The 18936-nt window shown below is 39.9% G+C and overlaps 1 protein-coding gene across 9 annotated transcripts in view; it reads left to right on the plus strand.

The window, feature by feature from the left end:
• Positions 1-18936, plus strand: part of Cask (peripheral plasma membrane protein CASK) — a 601001-nt gene that overhangs the window by 186521 nt on the left and 395544 nt on the right. The window contains exon 1 of one of the 9 annotated variants that reach the window (XM_076443717.1): positions 16690-18313. The exons of the other annotated variants lie outside the window; for them this stretch is intronic. Within the exon in view, the coding sequence (XP_076299832.1) occupies positions 17432-18313 (882 nt within the window). The 5' untranslated portion in view covers positions 16690-17431. Of the gene's footprint in view, positions 1-16689; positions 18314-18936 lie in introns of those variants that run through there. 9 annotated transcript variants of the gene reach the window in all.

Genomic DNA, 18936 nt, shown 5'->3' on the forward strand with positions numbered 1-18936 from the left:
GATGTATAATGGACACTGATCTACAAAACGTATTTTCCAAATTTTTATTATAGCCCCACAGGATAAAACAGTTGCAAAAAGCAACTTCTTAGTACTTCCTGTTTCAACATTTTTTCCCGTGTCTATGATATTAGATGAAATTTTCAGAAAGCATAGTGTTGTTCAACATAACGATGAAGTCTAAGAGTGGGGGAAGAATCCAAGCTGGGAAGGTGCCTTGAATAGCTCGCGAGCTACAAGTTGGAACTCCTTGCTCTAACAAGTCATGTTGTCATACATACATATATAAATTTGTCTGCAAGTTATATATTTCTTATTTCAAGATATTTAAAAGAGAAGAATCCCGTAAATGACTTCGGTTGATTTTCCACAATACATATCGTAAAAATTACATTGCACTTCCTGCCCTACAGTAAATAATTACCAAGAAAACAAAACTGTTTTTTTTAAAGTGTGCCCGGGAACACTTTCGCGAATGTTTCGAACAGCAAGATGACAGTTGGTACTTTGATTTCGATCCATTATAATCAGCGGCACTGTAATCTGTGATCCGTGTCGAACGAGCCACGCAGCTAATATTTTAGTGTGCCGAGCCACCGTCGATCTATTTGCACTAAGCGCTCAACTATTTACGAGTAAACAGTAGCCTAACCGCGGTGTATATCTTTCATTATCATTCCTGCTCGGCTAATCTCAAGTTTGCGAGATCGATGGCGGGTCGAGTCGTTAATCTTCAGTAACGCAACCGCGATTCTCCCCTCAGCTTGCACGGGAACCGCATTTTCCGTATGCGAGGTCCTCCACTCTTCCATGGCGGATAGGTTCCTCTGCTAACCGCCATTGACACCAGGCCGCGTAAATTTATCCGCGGTCGCAATTCACGACGGCTCCAAAAAACTTTCCGTACGCCCCCGCCATCTTTTTCTTCTGCTCTATTTGCGAAATAACGCCGACGGCCGATAGGAACGCCTCTCTCTCGGCTAGCTTTGTGCTGGCGCGCCGTAGCAAACACGGAGATGTATCGGGGGTCGTTGCTAATGTCCTGATACGATTTTCGGTTTATCTTCGATTTGCTCTTTATTACAAAAAATGTTCCGATCGGCCGATTAAACGGCAACCATCTTTCTCTACGACTGTTTGCCGTCGTTCTGATAGAGTTCGTGTCACTTGTTTTGTAAACTGACCGACGCGCAGTGGGGCATTTCGACCAAAAACCTGGCCAAAATTGTTTTGCAAGATTCCGAAAATTTTGAGATTCCTAAAAATTTCGAGAATACGACATATGACACTCTTGAAAAGAATTCGCGATGGACAACATTCCTTCAATAAAAAGCATTGTATAATAAGCAATTGCGTAATAATTAAATTTACTTACTTTAAAATACCGAAATTACTTTCTTGCTAACCCAATAGCTTTATCAGAAGAACGCATGTGGAATTGACATAAAAAGTGAAATAAAAACAGCACTTTCAATAAAAATCACAATAAAAATAATAAAAACTAAAATTACATTTACAATCAAAATCACAATAAAAATTGAAATTGGAATTGAAATTTGAATTAAAATTGAAATCGGAACTGCAATTGAAATTGGAATTGAAATTGGAATTGAAATTGAGATTGGAATTGAAATTGAAATAGAAATTGAGATTGCAATTGGAATTGGAATTGGAATTTAAATTGAAATGGGAATTGAAATTGAAATTTAAATGGGAATTGAGATTGCAATTGGAATTGGAATTTAAATTGAAATGGGAATTGACATTGGAATTGGAATTTAAATTGAAATGGGAATTGAAATTGAAAATGAAATGGGAATTGAAATTGAAAATGAAATGGGAATTGAGATTGGAATTGGAATTCAAATTGAAATGGGAATTGAAATTGAAAATGAAATGGGAATTGAGATTGCAATTGGAATTGGAATTTAAATTTAAATGGGAATTAGAATATAAATTGAAATGGGAATTGAAATTGAAATTAAAATTGAAATTGAAACAAAGACACTAACCCGAACAAATAATACCAATGCTAATACAGCTAGATTATGGGTATATGAAACCACATTTTTTACGGTATTAAAGATGTCTATTTAGGACGTAAGACTTCCAGACCTAAAATAGACATAAAACGGACATTTCTAAGACGTCGCCGTGTGCTGTCTGGGGACATATGACACTCTTGAAAAGAATTCGTTATGGGCAGTATTCTTTCTATATGAAAAGAATTTCGTATAATACTTAAATGTTTATATTAAATTAAATATATAATATATTTATAGATATACTGGGTGGGGCATTTATCCTTGCCATATCTCGAAAACTAAATTCCAGAGAAAAAAATATTTCAAATAAAAAGTTTAAGCCAAGGAGGGGCTGATTCAGCAGTTATATCCATTTTAAATTTTCATCATGTTTTCAAGGTCATTCCAAGGTCAACTTCATTTTTTCAAATGGAATGTCCTATCTTTTATACCATAGATCGATAGAGTATCAAATTCTGAGTATAAAACTGTTGACCTTCATATGTCCTAAACCTAATAGTGAACGAGATATTATCGAAACAATTTCCTTTCTTCTTTGGATAATATCTCGTTAACTATTAGGTTTAGGACATATGAAGGTCAACACTTTTATACTGAGAATTCGATACACTATCGATCTATGGTAAAAAAAATAGGGCATTCCATTTAAAAAAATGAAGGTTACCTTCATATCTCTAAAATAAATTACATAAAAACAAACATTTTTTTGGTATCGTATGAGCCCCATTGTACCATTCAACTTTGTCCTTCAGACATTTGACTTATCTTTAAAAACAACAACGATATTTGAGGTTGCAACGTTAGGTGACTCACCTTTTATGATTTGCTTGGAAATGAAGCTAAATAAAGATTTATTTCTTATGTAACTAATTGTAACCGATCGAATAATAATATCTTCATCTTTTCACAGTTTTTAAATGTTTGTATTCACTGTTTTAAGTTTTGTCTGCTCATTTTTATCATAAGCGCGCATAAAATCCGTTGTCCAGTTATAACGCGTTTCGTGGTCTGGATAAGAGCTATTATTTTCGATTTTCCTAGTACTTTGCGAGCTACGTGTATAAGGTAGACCGGCTGAAACAATCGACTTGATTTAGATCGATATTACCGGAGCGAGCAACGAAAGTATTCGAACGATAAGATCAGTAATGGCCCTGGCTACGGAGCGATATGTATCTTACGGGAAATGAGAAAGTTGAATGACTTCACAATATCTGCTTCCCTAAGACGCCTCCCTTAAGATCCTTTTTAAATGCAATGATGCAGCGGGAAGATGCAGTTCACTTTTATGTGTAGCTCGGTGAAAGGAATCGATTTACGTAAAATGAAAACATGTGCGGCTCCATTTTGTGGGGGAGAAGATGAAAGACATGCTCCTCCTATGTACTTGTAAAACGAGAAGTTCACCAGATTACTCCTGTTGAACTTACGATCGCATAATAATTGATTTGTTGGCAACGAAGCCTAGCAACGGACACAATTTATTTCGAATTTTCGAGTGAATCCTGAAACTTTCACGAAACTAATGGTGTCTTTCAAGAATTTATTTGAAATAGATTCTTTTCGTTGAGTTTTAGTTCGAACTGTTTAAAGTACTCTCTTTAATTATTTACATTTGAAAACGTTTGAAAATATGTTTTTGGAAATTAATAAATTACATTAAAAACATTTCAAAATGGTCTGGTTTGAAGATAAGTTCATTAGATACGTTTCAGTATACATTTATGATTGTACGTAACGTTGATGTAATTTAAAACAGAAAAATACGATTTTTTCCTCTATCATTTCTTTCTATTCTCACTTTAAAAAGAGCAATAACTTTTCCTAGTTCCCAGAATCACTCAAAGATATCGTTGCCTGATTTAGCAGATGACAATTTGTGGATCCATTTCTCCACAAAAATGCCATGAATCGAAACCTCTGTAAAAGCATAGGAAATTTTTTCTCGTGAACGAGTTCTCCACAGAATTGAAGATCGAAGCCTCCTCTTTGCAACAACACCTTAAAAATTGATGTACGATTTCTTTTTCACTGTTGTTTATTCTCTTAACTATATTATCGCACTGAAACTAATGCACTGATGTTCTTAAATCTTTTTAATATGACCACTGTTCTGCATTGTGCGTATCCATTTTTATCATAAATGCATCAAATCCGCAGTCTAATTATGACATACGATTTTTTCCTCTATCATTCTTTTCTATTCTCACTTTAAAAAGAGCTGTAACTCTTAATTAAAGAAAAAAATTAGATTGAAGAAAAGAAAGACATTTCCGTGTTATCTGCAGCAATGGAAAAAGTTATTATCGCGCGTAAATATCTCTCGGAGATGCTAATGTCTGATGTTTACAAACTTTTCTGATCATTGAACTCGAAGTTTCGCACCCCTAACGCGGCGTGACCTTTCAGCGCGCGGCTTCTGTCATTTACGCGTTGGCGATGAAAGAGTAAAGTATCGACTTGATACGCGCGTCAGGTTATTCTCTCATGACCTTAACGACGGTGAAAGTGTTTGCCGTAGGTATGTATCATAAATAGTTGATCGTTATAAGACCCGCGTGGCAGGGTTAGAGTATTTCCATTGATGACGCCCTGGCAGGGCACCTTCCGCTGTAAATCTCTAAAACACACGAACTATACGGCTAATTTTTTTACTGTTCTATGCTTTGGAAAAATCAACGAAAATCCTGCGATACCTGTTCTAATATAAGGTGAATTGTCCTAAGTCTGGACAGTCCAAAAGTGATACCTAAATCTGGACAATTGAATTTTCATAGTAAAATCAGTAATTAAGAGATTAAATAATTATATTATATATTCTGAGGCCTCTCTCTCTCTCTCTCTCTCTCTCTCTCTCTCTCTTAGCTACAAGTAGATGTGAATATTATTTCATTATGACATCAATTGAAATTTAAAAATAAATTCAAAGTTCATCTGAAAACAGTATACAAAATAGTGTATTTACATGCGAATCATGTGCATTTATAGTTCGAACTTTTGTTAGACAAAAAGATATAATTTAAGCCCTCGGACAAAAAATAATTATCACGCATAATAATATTGATATTTTAAAATAAATTGGCAATCAAACTTAACGTAAATAATAATTATTAATCTAAATATTAGATGTCCAAGATTAGGACTGTTTTCAAATATTCGAGAAACGAGAAAAAAAATTCGAAGAACGAAATGGTTAAGAAATATCGATTTTTATACTTTTTGGTTACAAGTAGCAGTTATTAGTGTTCAAAAAATTGGATCCTCCTCGATAACTGTTATCGATGAAGAAAAACTGTTTCGATAGCTCATAACAGTTATCAATGAGAGAAATTCATTTACATCACTCATAACAATGATCCATGATATTCATAAATAATTGATTGTCTACAATTTGAAAGTTGTGCTATTCAATAATAATTATTACAAATTTCCTTTGTCGATAACTGTTATGAGCGCGATCGAAATAAATTTCTCTCATTGATAACTGTTATAAGTGATTGATATGAATTTCTCTCGACGATAACATTTACCAGCAAGAGAACAAATTTTACTTATAATCTTTATTTGTAACCGATACGATTTTAGTCGATGAAATACTTGTTATTCCATGACTTTTGTTCTTTTTGGTTATAACAGTTAGGGTCCCTGCTGTAAGCCAGAGTTGGGCATTAATCAATTAAAATTTTAACCGAGATTGATTGATTAATGTGTACGATTGTAAAAGGTGACCATTGAAAAATCGACGATTGATTCAATCGATTGATGAAATTAATCGTGAAACGTTGATTAAAAAAAAAGAAATCATCGAAAAATAGGAGACTGATTTAATAAATTGTTCAAGTTGAAAAAGACAGACAGCGGAGAATTGACAGAAATATATGTCAACAAAAAAAATTCATTACATTTCTCTTCAGTACGCAATTTCGAAATTTCAGCGGTTAATCAGTAATCAACTATCCGATTGGCGATTACAATTGAAAAGAATGTAATCGTTAACCGCAATTAACGACTAAAGTAGGAGTTTAATTGTTAATTGCGATGAACGATTCAAGTAGAAAATTCGTCAATCGTTGATTAAATTTTTTCCCAAGCCTGTTGCAAGCCAGCTACATTTACTGTTCAAGCATTAGCGTTGAAAAATAAATATTGGAAAGAAAGAGATTGAATAGCGTGAAATATTTTGCTTCGTACATATAAACGATCCAGGTTTTCAGATAGAAGCCGGCCAACGTCAGAATTGCGTCTAGAAAGAGGATCCCTTTTCCTACAAGGGTTTTAACTGCTTCTAATAACAGCTCGCGCACGCTTGAAATATTTTTCTGCAAGCGATGTATCCGAGGAGAAGGGAACGGTATCGATCAAGTAGAAGAAAAGGCGAATAAAACTTAACACGTGCCCCGCGCGTCGGTGGTACAATTTTTATAGTTTATCTCGCAGGATATACTCGGAGAAAGGTGGAAGAAAGAGAACCGACGCAGTGGTCTAAAACGCGAAATTTAGTGACATTTTGGTATAACTTCTAAGCTATTAAAGATATCGACGTGAAATTTGGGGTGTAGGATACTAACATGTAATCGTTTTTAATCATGTATAATGTGGTATACTTTTCGTTTATGTAATAGCTTTTTTTTACCATTTTTTAAACATATTTACAAATTTAACAACTTTTAGCAAATTTTTTTGAAACGGAATACATTCAGCTTAGTCAATATATTATTTTTCTAAATTTTTGAGAAATCGCTATTTGAATAAAATTTGTTTCTTGATTTTCCAAAGCCTCCGGAGAAAATTTATCTGATCCTTATAAATTCACAATCTATAGTACCTGTATAATGCACAAAGTGAAATGTAAACAATAATAAAATCCATTGCAAAATTTGCCACCGAACAGACAAACAGACGAACAGACAAACAAACAAACAAACAAACAAGAAAGCGAGCTAATAAAAACGTGGTAATAAATATAATAAATTCAGATTTGTATATACGGAACGCCTTCATTCTTAATAAATAACAAATAGCAGAATAATAAAGGAAGAAATGTTGAACACGGAAAATAGTTAACGTAATAAATGTCCAACTATTTATGTACTTACCAAATATTAGTGGAACGATATGTTTTATCACGAACGAGATATAACAAACACAAAATATAAACGCAAACACGCAATATAAATATAAACGCAATATAACAAACACAAATTATATAACAAATACAAAATATAAATTATTGTAAACAACGTATGACTCGTGCCGAGTTAAAGTATGTTGCAGTGAGTGTGTGATGATGAACGACGTGACAACAATATAAGTTTGGAGTAGGCGTGAAATTGACGATCGGGCAAACCAATTCATCGATAGCATTTTTTTCTGAATATTGGTGGGAGAAACGGTCGTATAAGATGATTGTTTAAAACGTATACAACGCGCGTTCGGAGAATTATACTTAATTCTCCTTGTATATTAATATAAACTGTACTAAACGATGGTATAATACTGAACTAATGCATAAAGTATACTGAGGTACGCACTAAATATAAACTGCACAAAACAAAATTTAAATAAAAAGGAAAAAACATAGTATATAACGGTCAAAAAATTGTAGCATAGCATAAAGATTTGAAGTGTTTCAAGTCTAAAGTGTTTCTTAGTTGTCACGGAGTCCCGACGATAGATGCGAGAACCAATACGCACAGCCGCACGGACGGCTTTAAACAATAATAACTTTTGATATAGGACGATCTAGGAAATGATTTTTGCATGACTACATAGAGGAAAGTATGCTGAAAATATTCCATTTTGTCAAATTCTATGACCTCTTATGACTCAAAAGATATTCCTTGCGAAGTCTTGATAATTTTGCAAATTTTCTTCATTACATTTAGTGTAACATTTTTAATGCATTACAAATACTAATTTTCAATTGACAAATAGTAATTTACAGCTTAAAGATAAACCTTTTATTTAAAAAAAAATTGGAAGGAAAATATTAAAAAGGATCGTCAGGGCATCTTAAAGAAGAAAAGCAATTTTTTCCATGAGAAAGGCTATCTTCAAAACTTCCAATTTTAACTGTTTGTTACACTAATGGTTTTTATTAAATTTTATTAATATTCTCATTTTCGAGGTTGATGGATATTTAGAAAGCAATAAACACACAACAGATATCTATATGATACAGTTGGTTTTTGGGAAAAATGTCACTAAATTTCGCGTTTTAGACCACTGTGGCGACGGTGCGGTGAATTATTTTCGAGGGCGAGATTCGATACGGCCCGGTATCCCGCTGTTTTAGAACAAAGCCGTCGCAGTTATTTAATAACGCAGCAGCGAGGAAAAGTCGCGGCATAAAAAGATTGTACTTTCGCCGAACAAAATTCCACGCGGACACCCCCCGTCTTTTCTTCGCCGTCTTCCCCGCAGCGGAACGCTGCGCAGCGTTGACGTTGAGTGACGCATGCTGCATAATTCAACGCCCGGGTTGTAATGAATGAATTACCCCCCGCCCATCACACTTCACTGCAGTCTCCATATTGGAAGCACGCGGCACACACTCGGAAACTGTTGTGCGCGCATATTACAAGACCAACTAATTCAATTATAAAAGCAACTTTTCGGCCAACGATATTTCCGAGTCACCTGACTTGATCGTTTCGACACGTTCCACGGTGTGTTTTTGCGATGCAATGCGGAAAATTCCGAGTATCAAACCCTTGTTGCCGTAATTAACGGGCCAGACTCATCATGAATGAATTTTAACAAAGTCTAACAAATACACTGGTGGTAAAAATGATAAGTAACTCGTCTTAACGACAACGGATTTGATGCATTTTTGACAAAAATGAGTAGGCATGGTATAAAATAGTGAAAATATTAGGAGAATTTAATAACACTGTTATATTATTCTCAACCTATCAAACATATTTAGAAAGAATATAAATTTCTATTTCACTCCAGATTGTTGCAATTCGGCTAGAATATTATTGTCTTGCAAAAAGATCCGCTGTCTGGCATTTTAACATTTCGAAGATCAAAATGATTTTTATTTTGCGAGGGACAGAAATTTTCTTTTACAGTACAATCTTAAATGAATGTATTAGATGACGTTATTGACCATATTGATCCATATTGTTGCAATTCGGCTAGAATATTGTTATCTTGCAAAAAGATCCGCTGTCTGGCGTTTTAACTTTTCGAAGATCAAAATGATTTTTATTTTGCGAGGGACAGAAATTTTCTTTTACAGTACAATCTTAAATGAATGTATTAGATGACGTTATTGACCATATTGATCCATATTGTTGCAATTCGGCTAGAATATTATTATCTTGCAAAAAGATCCGCTGTCTGGCATTTTAACTTTTCGAAGATCAAAATGATTTTTATTTTGCGAGGTACAGAAATTTTCTTTTACAGTACAATCTGAAATGAATGTATTAGATGACGTTGTTGACCATATTGATCCATATTGTTGCAATTCGGCTAGAATATTGTTATCTTGCAAAAAGATCCGCTGTCTGGCGTTTTAACTTTTCGAAGATCAAAATGATTTTTATTTTGTGAGGGACAGAAATTTTCTTTTACAGTACAATCTTAAATGAATGTATTAGATGACGTTATTGACCATATTGATCCATATTGTTGCAATTCGGCTAGAATATTATTATCTTGCAAAAAGATCCGCTGTCTGGCATTTTAACTTTTCGAAGATCAAAATGATTTTTATTTTGCGAGGGACAGAAATTTTCTTTTACAGTACAATTTTAAATGAATGTATTAGATGACGTTGTTGACCATATTGATCCATATTGTTGCAATTCGGCTAGAATATTGTTATCTTGCAAAAAGATCCGCTGTCTGGCGTTTTAACTTTTCGAAGATCAAAATGATTTTTATTTTGCGAGGTACAGAAATTTTCTTTTACAGTACAATCTGAAATGAATGTATTAGATGTCGTTGTTGACCATATTGATCCATATTGTTGCAATTCGGCTAAAATATTAGTATCTTGCAAAAAGATCCGCTGTCTGGCATTTTAACTTTTCGAAGATCAAAATGATTTTTATTTTGCGATGGACAGAAATTTTCTTTTACAGTACAACCTTAAATGAATGTATTAGATGACGTTATTGACGGTGCTTGTTAGTCCACAATGAGAATTGCTGTCACTGTTGAAGGTTCCGTTAACAGTAAACCTACCACTGCCGGTGAAACGACTTGTTTTATACTTTTAATTTCACAATTATTCAAATTATTAAGTTGCTTACATGGAAATTGTTTCGACCGATTTCTTTATCCAAGCACGTATTGTAATAAAAATGGCAAACAATCTAAATGAATAGAGTCATGTCGTTTTTAAAAGCTAAAACATTTTTATCGCTTTTAGTGCTCGGTAGGTTTAGTGTTAAAAAGTATTTAGCCACGAACCAATAATCACCGGTCGCTAATGTGTAAAAATATTCTTAGTATGATGTACTGATGTCGTCCCCGAATGGTTAAGTCCATAGAAATTTATATCACGAATAGACTGCGCATGTTTATGCAATTTTTCCTTTTTTCTAGTCGACTTGAACGAAAGTGGTATCATGTAAAATCTCATTTTCAGTGGTAGTAGTTTCACGGTTCGAAAATAAATAAAAATCGTACGGAATTCTCTGGAAATTTATATTCTAGCAGTTTTTGAAAATTTCCAGAAGCCATGAATATGCATAAAGATCCGCAGTCTGGCCATGAAATATTGGTGACATGATATAGTTTTTAGTATTATCGGGAGTTTTACAAGATCTGAATTTATTGTTCAGTGGATCGATCGTATTTCAGCAGAATTAAACAAAATTTTACAATACTTAGGACGTCCGTGAATTTCTTTCGTTTTACAGTTACAAGAAAATAACTGGTTCGTTTGAGTTTGTTAAATTGACAAGGTTCTTTTCGGAGTTTGAGCAATTTGATCATACGTGCTTGAATAACGAAATATTTTCAGTACCCCACCATGAAAGCGTATTTGTAATTTCAATAATTGTGAAAGCACAGGTCGGGAAGCCGTCATTTCCAGATCCATTAAATAGGATCATAGCTTAATCATGGAGAAATCTAATTCCCAACTCGCGTGCAATATATACAAGCTGTGGATGTTCGATTAACTTCTGTATTTCAGCGAGGAACATTACGATTAAAAGCAAAGGTCTGTTCTTGTGAGACAAATCGACGCGAACTATGCGCGTCAGTTGGTTCAACGAATTGCGTTGTATCGTAACATCATCTTTAAATGGGTCGATGGAGTTTCAGCACAACTAAACGGCAATCATTTCGCAATATTTAGGTACAGAAAAAATGTGTGAATTTTACTCGAGGAGCCTCTGAAAAATGAAGAAGTAATAATTGACATGAGTCTCCTTTTAATAACAATATTTTCGAGGAAGTTCATCGATATTTAGATAGTACTACCTAGAAATCTGAGGAGGTTGTTTTCTCGTGACTACCATTTTTCTGGGCACATCCGTCTCACAAATTAATATTTATCTACAATTCTTTACACTACACCACGATTTTAATTCAATAACTCAACGACAAGACGCGAGAGCAAGTGTAAACGCCGATTAGAAACACGAGTATAATTAATTTTGATTCACTTAATAACAAAAGCGTTTTATCTTGCAAAGAAACAGGATAACCGAAATTGTAAAAGATATATTTGCTTTTTCGGGAAAAAGTTGATCTAGTATCACACGATTAAAATGTTTCGATCGTCAATTTAATCCAATGTTAAACGAATGCGTAGAACTCCAGCACAATTGAGGAGGGATCAAAGATTTTAATCTGAGGAGCACGTGAAGTTTGAAGAAATAATAATTGGGACGTGTATTTTGTTAAAAACCATAATTTTAGGAGGGATGGTGCATTAACACTTGCATCGTACCGTGTACCTCGAATTCTCTGAACTTCAATTCATCGTGACTAGTCAGTTCCATGAAGTCAATTTTATTAGTCATCCAGGACTGAACGAACGCAACTAATTCGAGCAGAATTATTAGGTGTGCAAATAAATTTCGGAGACGTCTTATCCAATCGGTCGTAACTTTAGTGTAAGTTAAATGGTGACGTTCTATAGTGTCGATCTTCCGCTTGAAAGATATCCCCTTACACGCAACCGATGTCTCTTCGCCTCAGAAAGTTCGGTCAAATTCAGAAAGCTTGATCCCCCTCGAACCGAGCGAAGAAATCAAAAGACGCGGAATTGATACAGCGACGTGACTGCTTCCTCGGTTTGAAAAGAGTAGTTTCGTGCACAAAATCATAATGGAGAAATCATGATCTCTTCGTGATGAAGAAAATCATGGGTCAGCCCTGGTGAACCTTGCAAGTCCACAGCAATATTCACGACAAAAAATTGTTGCTGCCACTTCAGTGGGATTTGAAAGGCGTCACACTTCGACCTGGCTAAACAATGACTGCGGATTTCTACGAGTAACATTTAACGAATGTATACGATGAACCGAAGAGAAAAGGACCTTTCACGGGCCAAGGGAGTAGGCACGTAATCCTGCGACACGGCAGTGCTCGGTCACATTCTGCGCAAAGGACGAGGGACACTGTCGGTGCGTTAGGAGTGGAAGTCGTATCAAATTCAAGAAAGGTTGGAATAGACTTTCTGGTATAATTAATTTCGTTTTGCTCAATTACAAGACTGTTTTACCTTCTAAAGAAGCGTGATAAGCTGCAACTTCGCAGTAAACCGACAGTTCCTAGTAGAAATTGGGGTTAACCATGTTACAATGGGGCATGAGGAGGTTATTATCGAATCCTATGGTTCCAATCAACTGTGAATCGCACGGCTTCGTCGCCTACTTAATCGAGTACCGAGTTAAACCGCTGTCCTATCGTCCAGGTGAACAATATTCCGCGGCAGCTGCGAGACAAGGCCGATGGCGCATGAACGCGTTCTTCGAATTCGCGGCAAGTTCGAGAAACAAATGTCATAAATCATAGGGGCTCCGGGGGCAGCTAGGCGCAAAGATAATCTTATTCCCACGCGCGATGTAAAGCTCCAAGTGCTCCGTCTTTTTCAAACCGAGACGTCTTCACATACTCCACTACGTCTCCGTTTCCCGTATCTTTCGCGCAGTAAGATTTCTCAACACTTGTTGCCCAGGACCATCGATCTATCAACGCCTTTTACCCTTTATCGGCAGCCGGCTCGATAAGGAACGATAGAGTTTAGGTAGAATACGGGTGCAGCTGTTTATCCACTGAAAGGGATGAAGTATTGCGCACTGCCGCCGTGAAATGTCCGACAAGATGGCCGGAATTCAGGCAGGTTACGGCGAAATCTGAATTCTCTTGTTACCTCGATTTTTTTCAAGTCTCGCTGTCACTTCAGATTTATGAAACTCTTTTGTAACAACTTCATTTGTTTGCTGTGTGATTTGCTGAACCTTCGAGGGACATTATCCGAGTGTAACACGCGCCGACGTTTCATGTTTCCAGTTGTTGACTCTCGTGTAACCTTCGCTTTTAGTCGTAATGTTGGATCCAATTTTTAAAAAAGTTATTCGTTTTTAAGATGTGTACGAATACCTTGTACACCGACTGTATGATCGAATTTAATGGTCAAAGTACAAATATCCCAATTTTCTGAATGAATCCGCCGATCAGTCGTCGGCTTTCCGACCTTTACTTATGCAAAATAACATTTTTGTTCGTCAATTATGATGTATTTGGTATGTAATCCAGTAGCTTCGTACCTGACGCGGATGTAGATCGAAGTTTCGATCCTCTAGGATCAATGGTTCAGGAGTTATGGTCGCTTAAAGTTCAGCATTTTGACAGATAAGGGCGCCGCCATATTCGTAGTGACGACCGCGAGCCGCTTACCGAGCAGAACCGCCGCGCCGGTCCTTGCCACCCCTCCTCCGCGACCTAATCCTAACCTAGTCAGTAAGCGGCGCGCCACTGTCACTATAAATTAATATGGCGGTGCCCTTAACTGTCAAAAATGTTCAACTTTAAGCAAGCATAACTCTTGAGCCATTGCTCCTACACGATCGAGACTTCGATCGGCAGCCGCCCCGGGTACAAATCTACTAGAATCCATACAGAAAGGCACAAATTTTGAGTCCGGTAAAGTATAAAGAGCAGTCAAAATGTCTTCCAATCTTTAACGAATTCAGGAAATTGGAAATAACATATGGATCTTCTTAAATCGTCTTAATCTTTTTACTGTTTTAAATTGCATGCATCCATTGTTGCCGCAAACCCGTAAAATCCGCAGTCTAGTAATTACAGAGACGCTTTATCACCGCGTATCAGAAAATGAGGATGCGTAGCGCGTGGTGTTCACGCGTGTCTCGAACAACGGGGACAAACTGCAATTAGATCGCAAGACGCCTGCTTCGCTTATTTGTCCTCTATTGGCGGTGTGGCATGGAACAATGTCCTGTTCTTCCCGAAACCGTGGCAGCCCAGGGGCGGCATAATTGAATTCAAACACTCGAGCATAATCAGCCGGCTGTCCCGCCGCGGCGCGGCGTGTGTATATCAGATCAATTCCGAATGTATCTGGAAATCGGGGTTACCATGTATGTAGAATGATGACGCAGCACCGCGAGAGCCACCTACCGTGGAACAATCGATCGGCGGTGTTTTTCATTCGCGCGCGCTTTTAACGCATGCAACACGCAACGTCCGCCGCTCTATTTTCAACTGTGCAACCCCGTTTATCGTCCTGGCGGCGTGTAACCTGTCATTCGTCCGCGAGACGATGGCACACGGAAACTTATGGGCCCTCTGATAACCCTACTTCGCGCTGCAGGTACTGTAATCCACGGTTCAATTTCACGTTCGGTGAAATTCTCGCGAGAAGCCCGGGAACTGAAAGGGTTCCGAAAATTACTGTTTCGAACTGTTGTCAATGTCGGTTCTGATTGATACGGCCACGAAGGACTGGAATAATGTCGTAACTGCTGGAAGTAGATCGCGGATTTGATGGATTTATAAGACAAATGAGTAGGCGATAAAAATACTGGAAGAGTTTCACAGATGTCGATACTGTGGGAAATTATTGAAGAAAGAATGGAACCCCTACGTGGCTCTGGTCCTTACAGCTGATGGAGACAAATTTTTTTATTGCATATAGATCTGCAGTCCAGTTATGATATCATGTCGGTTCTATAACTGTGATTTTTCGGTTCTGCAGTTCCGAAACTGTCTGTTCTGACCCACTGTCTCTCCAGAACCTCTTCCATTGTTTGCATCACGTTAAGATCACCAATGTGGGAGCTCTGAATAATATGAGAAGAGAGAGGGAAGACCCTAGACCCGCTAGAGGACTCCTCAATAAGGCTATCTAGCGATCCTTGCCTTAGACGTGGGAATGTCGGAAGGCGGTTGAGGACGCTATAAATGTTGTTCTTTTTCTTTTCGGTTAGGCATCTGCCGATCACCTCATCTTGGTATTCCAAGGAAGAGTCGCCTGCTACGATGATAGCGACTCAACTCATATTGCCCAATCAGGGACACAGTCCCTCCAGAACCTACAGACTCTATTATCGTTAAGTGGGGTCTAGAAAAATGAGTAGGCGACGAAAATACTGTAAGCGTTTCACAGTGTCGATACTGTCTGAAATTATTGAAGAAAGAATGGAATCCCAACGTGGCTCTGGTCCTTACAGCTGATGCAGACAATTTTTATATTGCATAGAAGTCTGCAGTCCAGTTGTGATATCATGTCGGTTCTATAACTGTGATTTTTTGGTCCTGCAGTTCCGAAACTGTCTGCCAGTGGGCTGAATGTCCTGACCCACTGTCCCTCCAGAACCTACTATGTGGCTCTAGTCCTTACTATGGAATGTGGCTACTATGGTACCCATATAGATCTGCAGTCCAGTTGTGATATCATGTCAGTTCTATAACTGTGATTTTTTGGTCCTGCAGTTCCGAAACTGTCTGCCAGTGGGCTGAATGTCCTGACCCACTGTCCCTCCAGAACCTACTATGTGGCTCTAGTCCTTACTATGGAATGTGGCTACTATGGTACCCATATAGATCTGCAGTCCAGTTGTGATATCATGTCAGTTCTATAACTGTGATTTTTTGGTCCTGCAGTTCCGAAACTGTCTGCCAGTGGGCTGAATGTCCTGACCCACTGTCCCTCCAGAACCTACAGATTCCACTAGCGTTAACCGGGGTCTAGGAGATCACGTAAAATTCCGTGCGTTCTTTCCATGGACGACCGGTCCACCAGGAAGGTAGACAGCCAAGTCTCGATCGAGGTATCGTGTCCATTTCGAGCGCCGCGTCTCGAAAGGATTACCCGGTGTGTATCGCCGGGAGAGTTGGAGCTCTCACCCTGCTGGTGAATCATTCCCGAAACTCCCTGGAGAAATAGAAACACGCCAGGCTGGCTGATAGAGGGACAAAGGAGCGCCGAGTCTGCCGATAAAGCCGAACAGGAATTAAATGGGGAAAAGAAGTAGCGAAGGAGGAACGGCAGAGAGGTAGCAGAGAGGCGGCAGTGGCGCGACTTGCCGATGAGGTCGGAGATTGTTCGCGGGGCAGGAAGAACGGGAAGGATGAGGACGAGAGAGACGTGGACGGAGTGGGGGCGATGGGGGTCGAAGGGGGTAAGGACGAAGGGGAACGTTACTGGATACGGTGGGCGAACATTGCGGTCCAGAGGGATGAAGGAGAGCGAGAGAGAGTGATAGAGGTTTACAGGGTGGTGGGAAAGGGGTAGCGACACACTGCCGTAAGCGAGAGAGAGGAGACGGGGGACAGAGAGACGCGGCGCCGGATCCAGCAGGGTGGGGGGACGGATAGTTAGGCGGTGGGTGGATGGTAGTCGGGGGTAGTGGGTCGGTCGGTTGGTTGGTTGGTTTGCGTGGAGGAACTGCGCGGCAGTCGAGGCCGCGAGGCTCAGTGCTGGGGAGCGCAGCATCGCGATGTGTCAGCTTCTCAGTGCCGTTCGACACGCTTACGGCTTCTTTCCTCGTTCGAACTTTTCCTTTCTCCGCGTGATCCTCGAGTGACAGCATGCTGCGTCCGCTTTAGTTCCGGGCTCTCTCCTCCGTTCTCTGCGCTTCCCGCTTCGTTCGGTGCGAGATCGTGTTCCGGTTTTCGGTTTATCGTACGCGAGTTTCGTCGTGGTCGTGTCCGCGAGTGCGTGTGTGTTTGAGTGCGTGTCAACCCTCAATCAGCTCTATCCGGAGTTTCTCTCGCAATCTCTATCTGTTCTCTCTATCCGTCGGTGTGTCCGCCATGAACGCGAGGATCATCGCGATCATGGCACCGGGTAGCAAGGTAGCCACGCGGCGATCAGCGTTCGCCTAACGAGACAGACGGCGGAGAGCGTTCCAGCCGTCTTGCCGCCTTGGTCCGTCTCCCAGGCGATGGAAATGGATCCGTACGGGGTCGGCTGGCCGCCTCAAGGTCATGGTGTCGCCGCCAGTGGAAATATCGGTGGTGGCAGCGGGGGCGACGGTGCGAACACGATACCGCGATGCTGGAGCAGAACGTGTAGATCGACCGAGCCGTCGCCGATGCGGCCGATCGAGCACAGCATGCGCTCCACCGAGGCGATGCGCTCGATGGAGTCCATGAGATCGATGGACTCCGTGATACGGCAGCCGTCCGCCGATCCTATGCGGGCCTCCGTCGAACATCATCAGTCCAGCAGGTCGTTGGAGGCGATGTCCAGGCCGATGGAACAGATACGCACCGAGCAGCCGAGATCCGCGGTGGTCGATCATCCGCAAGCGGCCTCTTCGTCCTCGATGTCCTCCGGCCCGATGAGAAGCGACATCGAGCACCATGCAATGCGCGCCATAGAGCATCCGTGCCGGCTAAAGGATCACGCGAGCTACATGCACGACCATCACTTCGGCCGGATGCACGATCACGGGTGCAGGTCCGTCGAACACGTCTCCCGCATGCTCGAGCATCGTCTTCACGAGCAACACCCTGGACGACCGCCGATGGACCAACCGACCTGCCGTTCCCTGGAACAGACACCCTGCCGTTCCATGGACCAAACGACATGCCGGCCGATCGACCACACACCCATGAGACCGCCGACCGTCAACTACTCATGTCGGCCCCTCGATCATGCTCCCGGAAGACCCATGCCGATGGACTGTGTCATCTACGGCCCGCATACACATCCGCCGCCAAGGTTATCCAGCGAGAGCCCATTCCGCGTCAATTGTCCCGTGCACAGCCCCTTCCGTTACAGATTCCCCAACGGCGCGGGAACTGATTATCACTCGCATCAGGTAAGACCCCATCGAGAACTCGTACATCGTTGATCCTGTATCGTCGGCTTCATGTCAAAATTGCCCAAGTACAAACAGGTAAATTTTACAGCAGGCGATTAAGGGGGTAGACTTGTTTACAGGATTGCTAGGGCGCTGGTAGTGGGCCTCGAGGGACGAGGAACTTGGGAGCAATGCGAAAAGTGGAGGCCCCTGGTTCTTCATAAGCTCGGGCATCAACTGCTTAGTTGAAAACCCCGGGGGTGGGTGTTTACGGGGGTTCGCCCTCTGTTTTAGCCTCCCCCTTAAAAAAAAGGATTTCAAGCCTTCGCATTTCTCCATAATGCAAAGATGGGGTCTTCAGTAGTCGAAAGCGTCAGATAAGAAGTCCTATTTTTACGTTTTCAAGGCGCAATTTACATTATTCGCAAGCACACTGCTATCGCAGCTTTATGAAAACAGCTACGTGAGCAGCTGTACGCTTCCGAATGCAAATTACCCCTCGAAAACGTAACAATAAGACTTTTGAGGGCGATTGCCACCTAGATTGACTTTTCATCTAGTGCTTTTGACTACTGAAGATCTTTGCAACCCTGGAAACGTGAATCTAGCCCCTTAAAGCGAAACTATTTTGCTTTACAATG

The sequence above is a fragment of the Lasioglossum baleicum genome, chromosome 19 (assembly GCF_051020765.1).
Source record: "Lasioglossum baleicum chromosome 19, iyLasBale1, whole genome shotgun sequence".
In the NCBI taxonomy this organism is placed as follows: Eukaryota; Metazoa; Arthropoda; class Insecta; order Hymenoptera; family Halictidae; genus Lasioglossum; species Lasioglossum baleicum.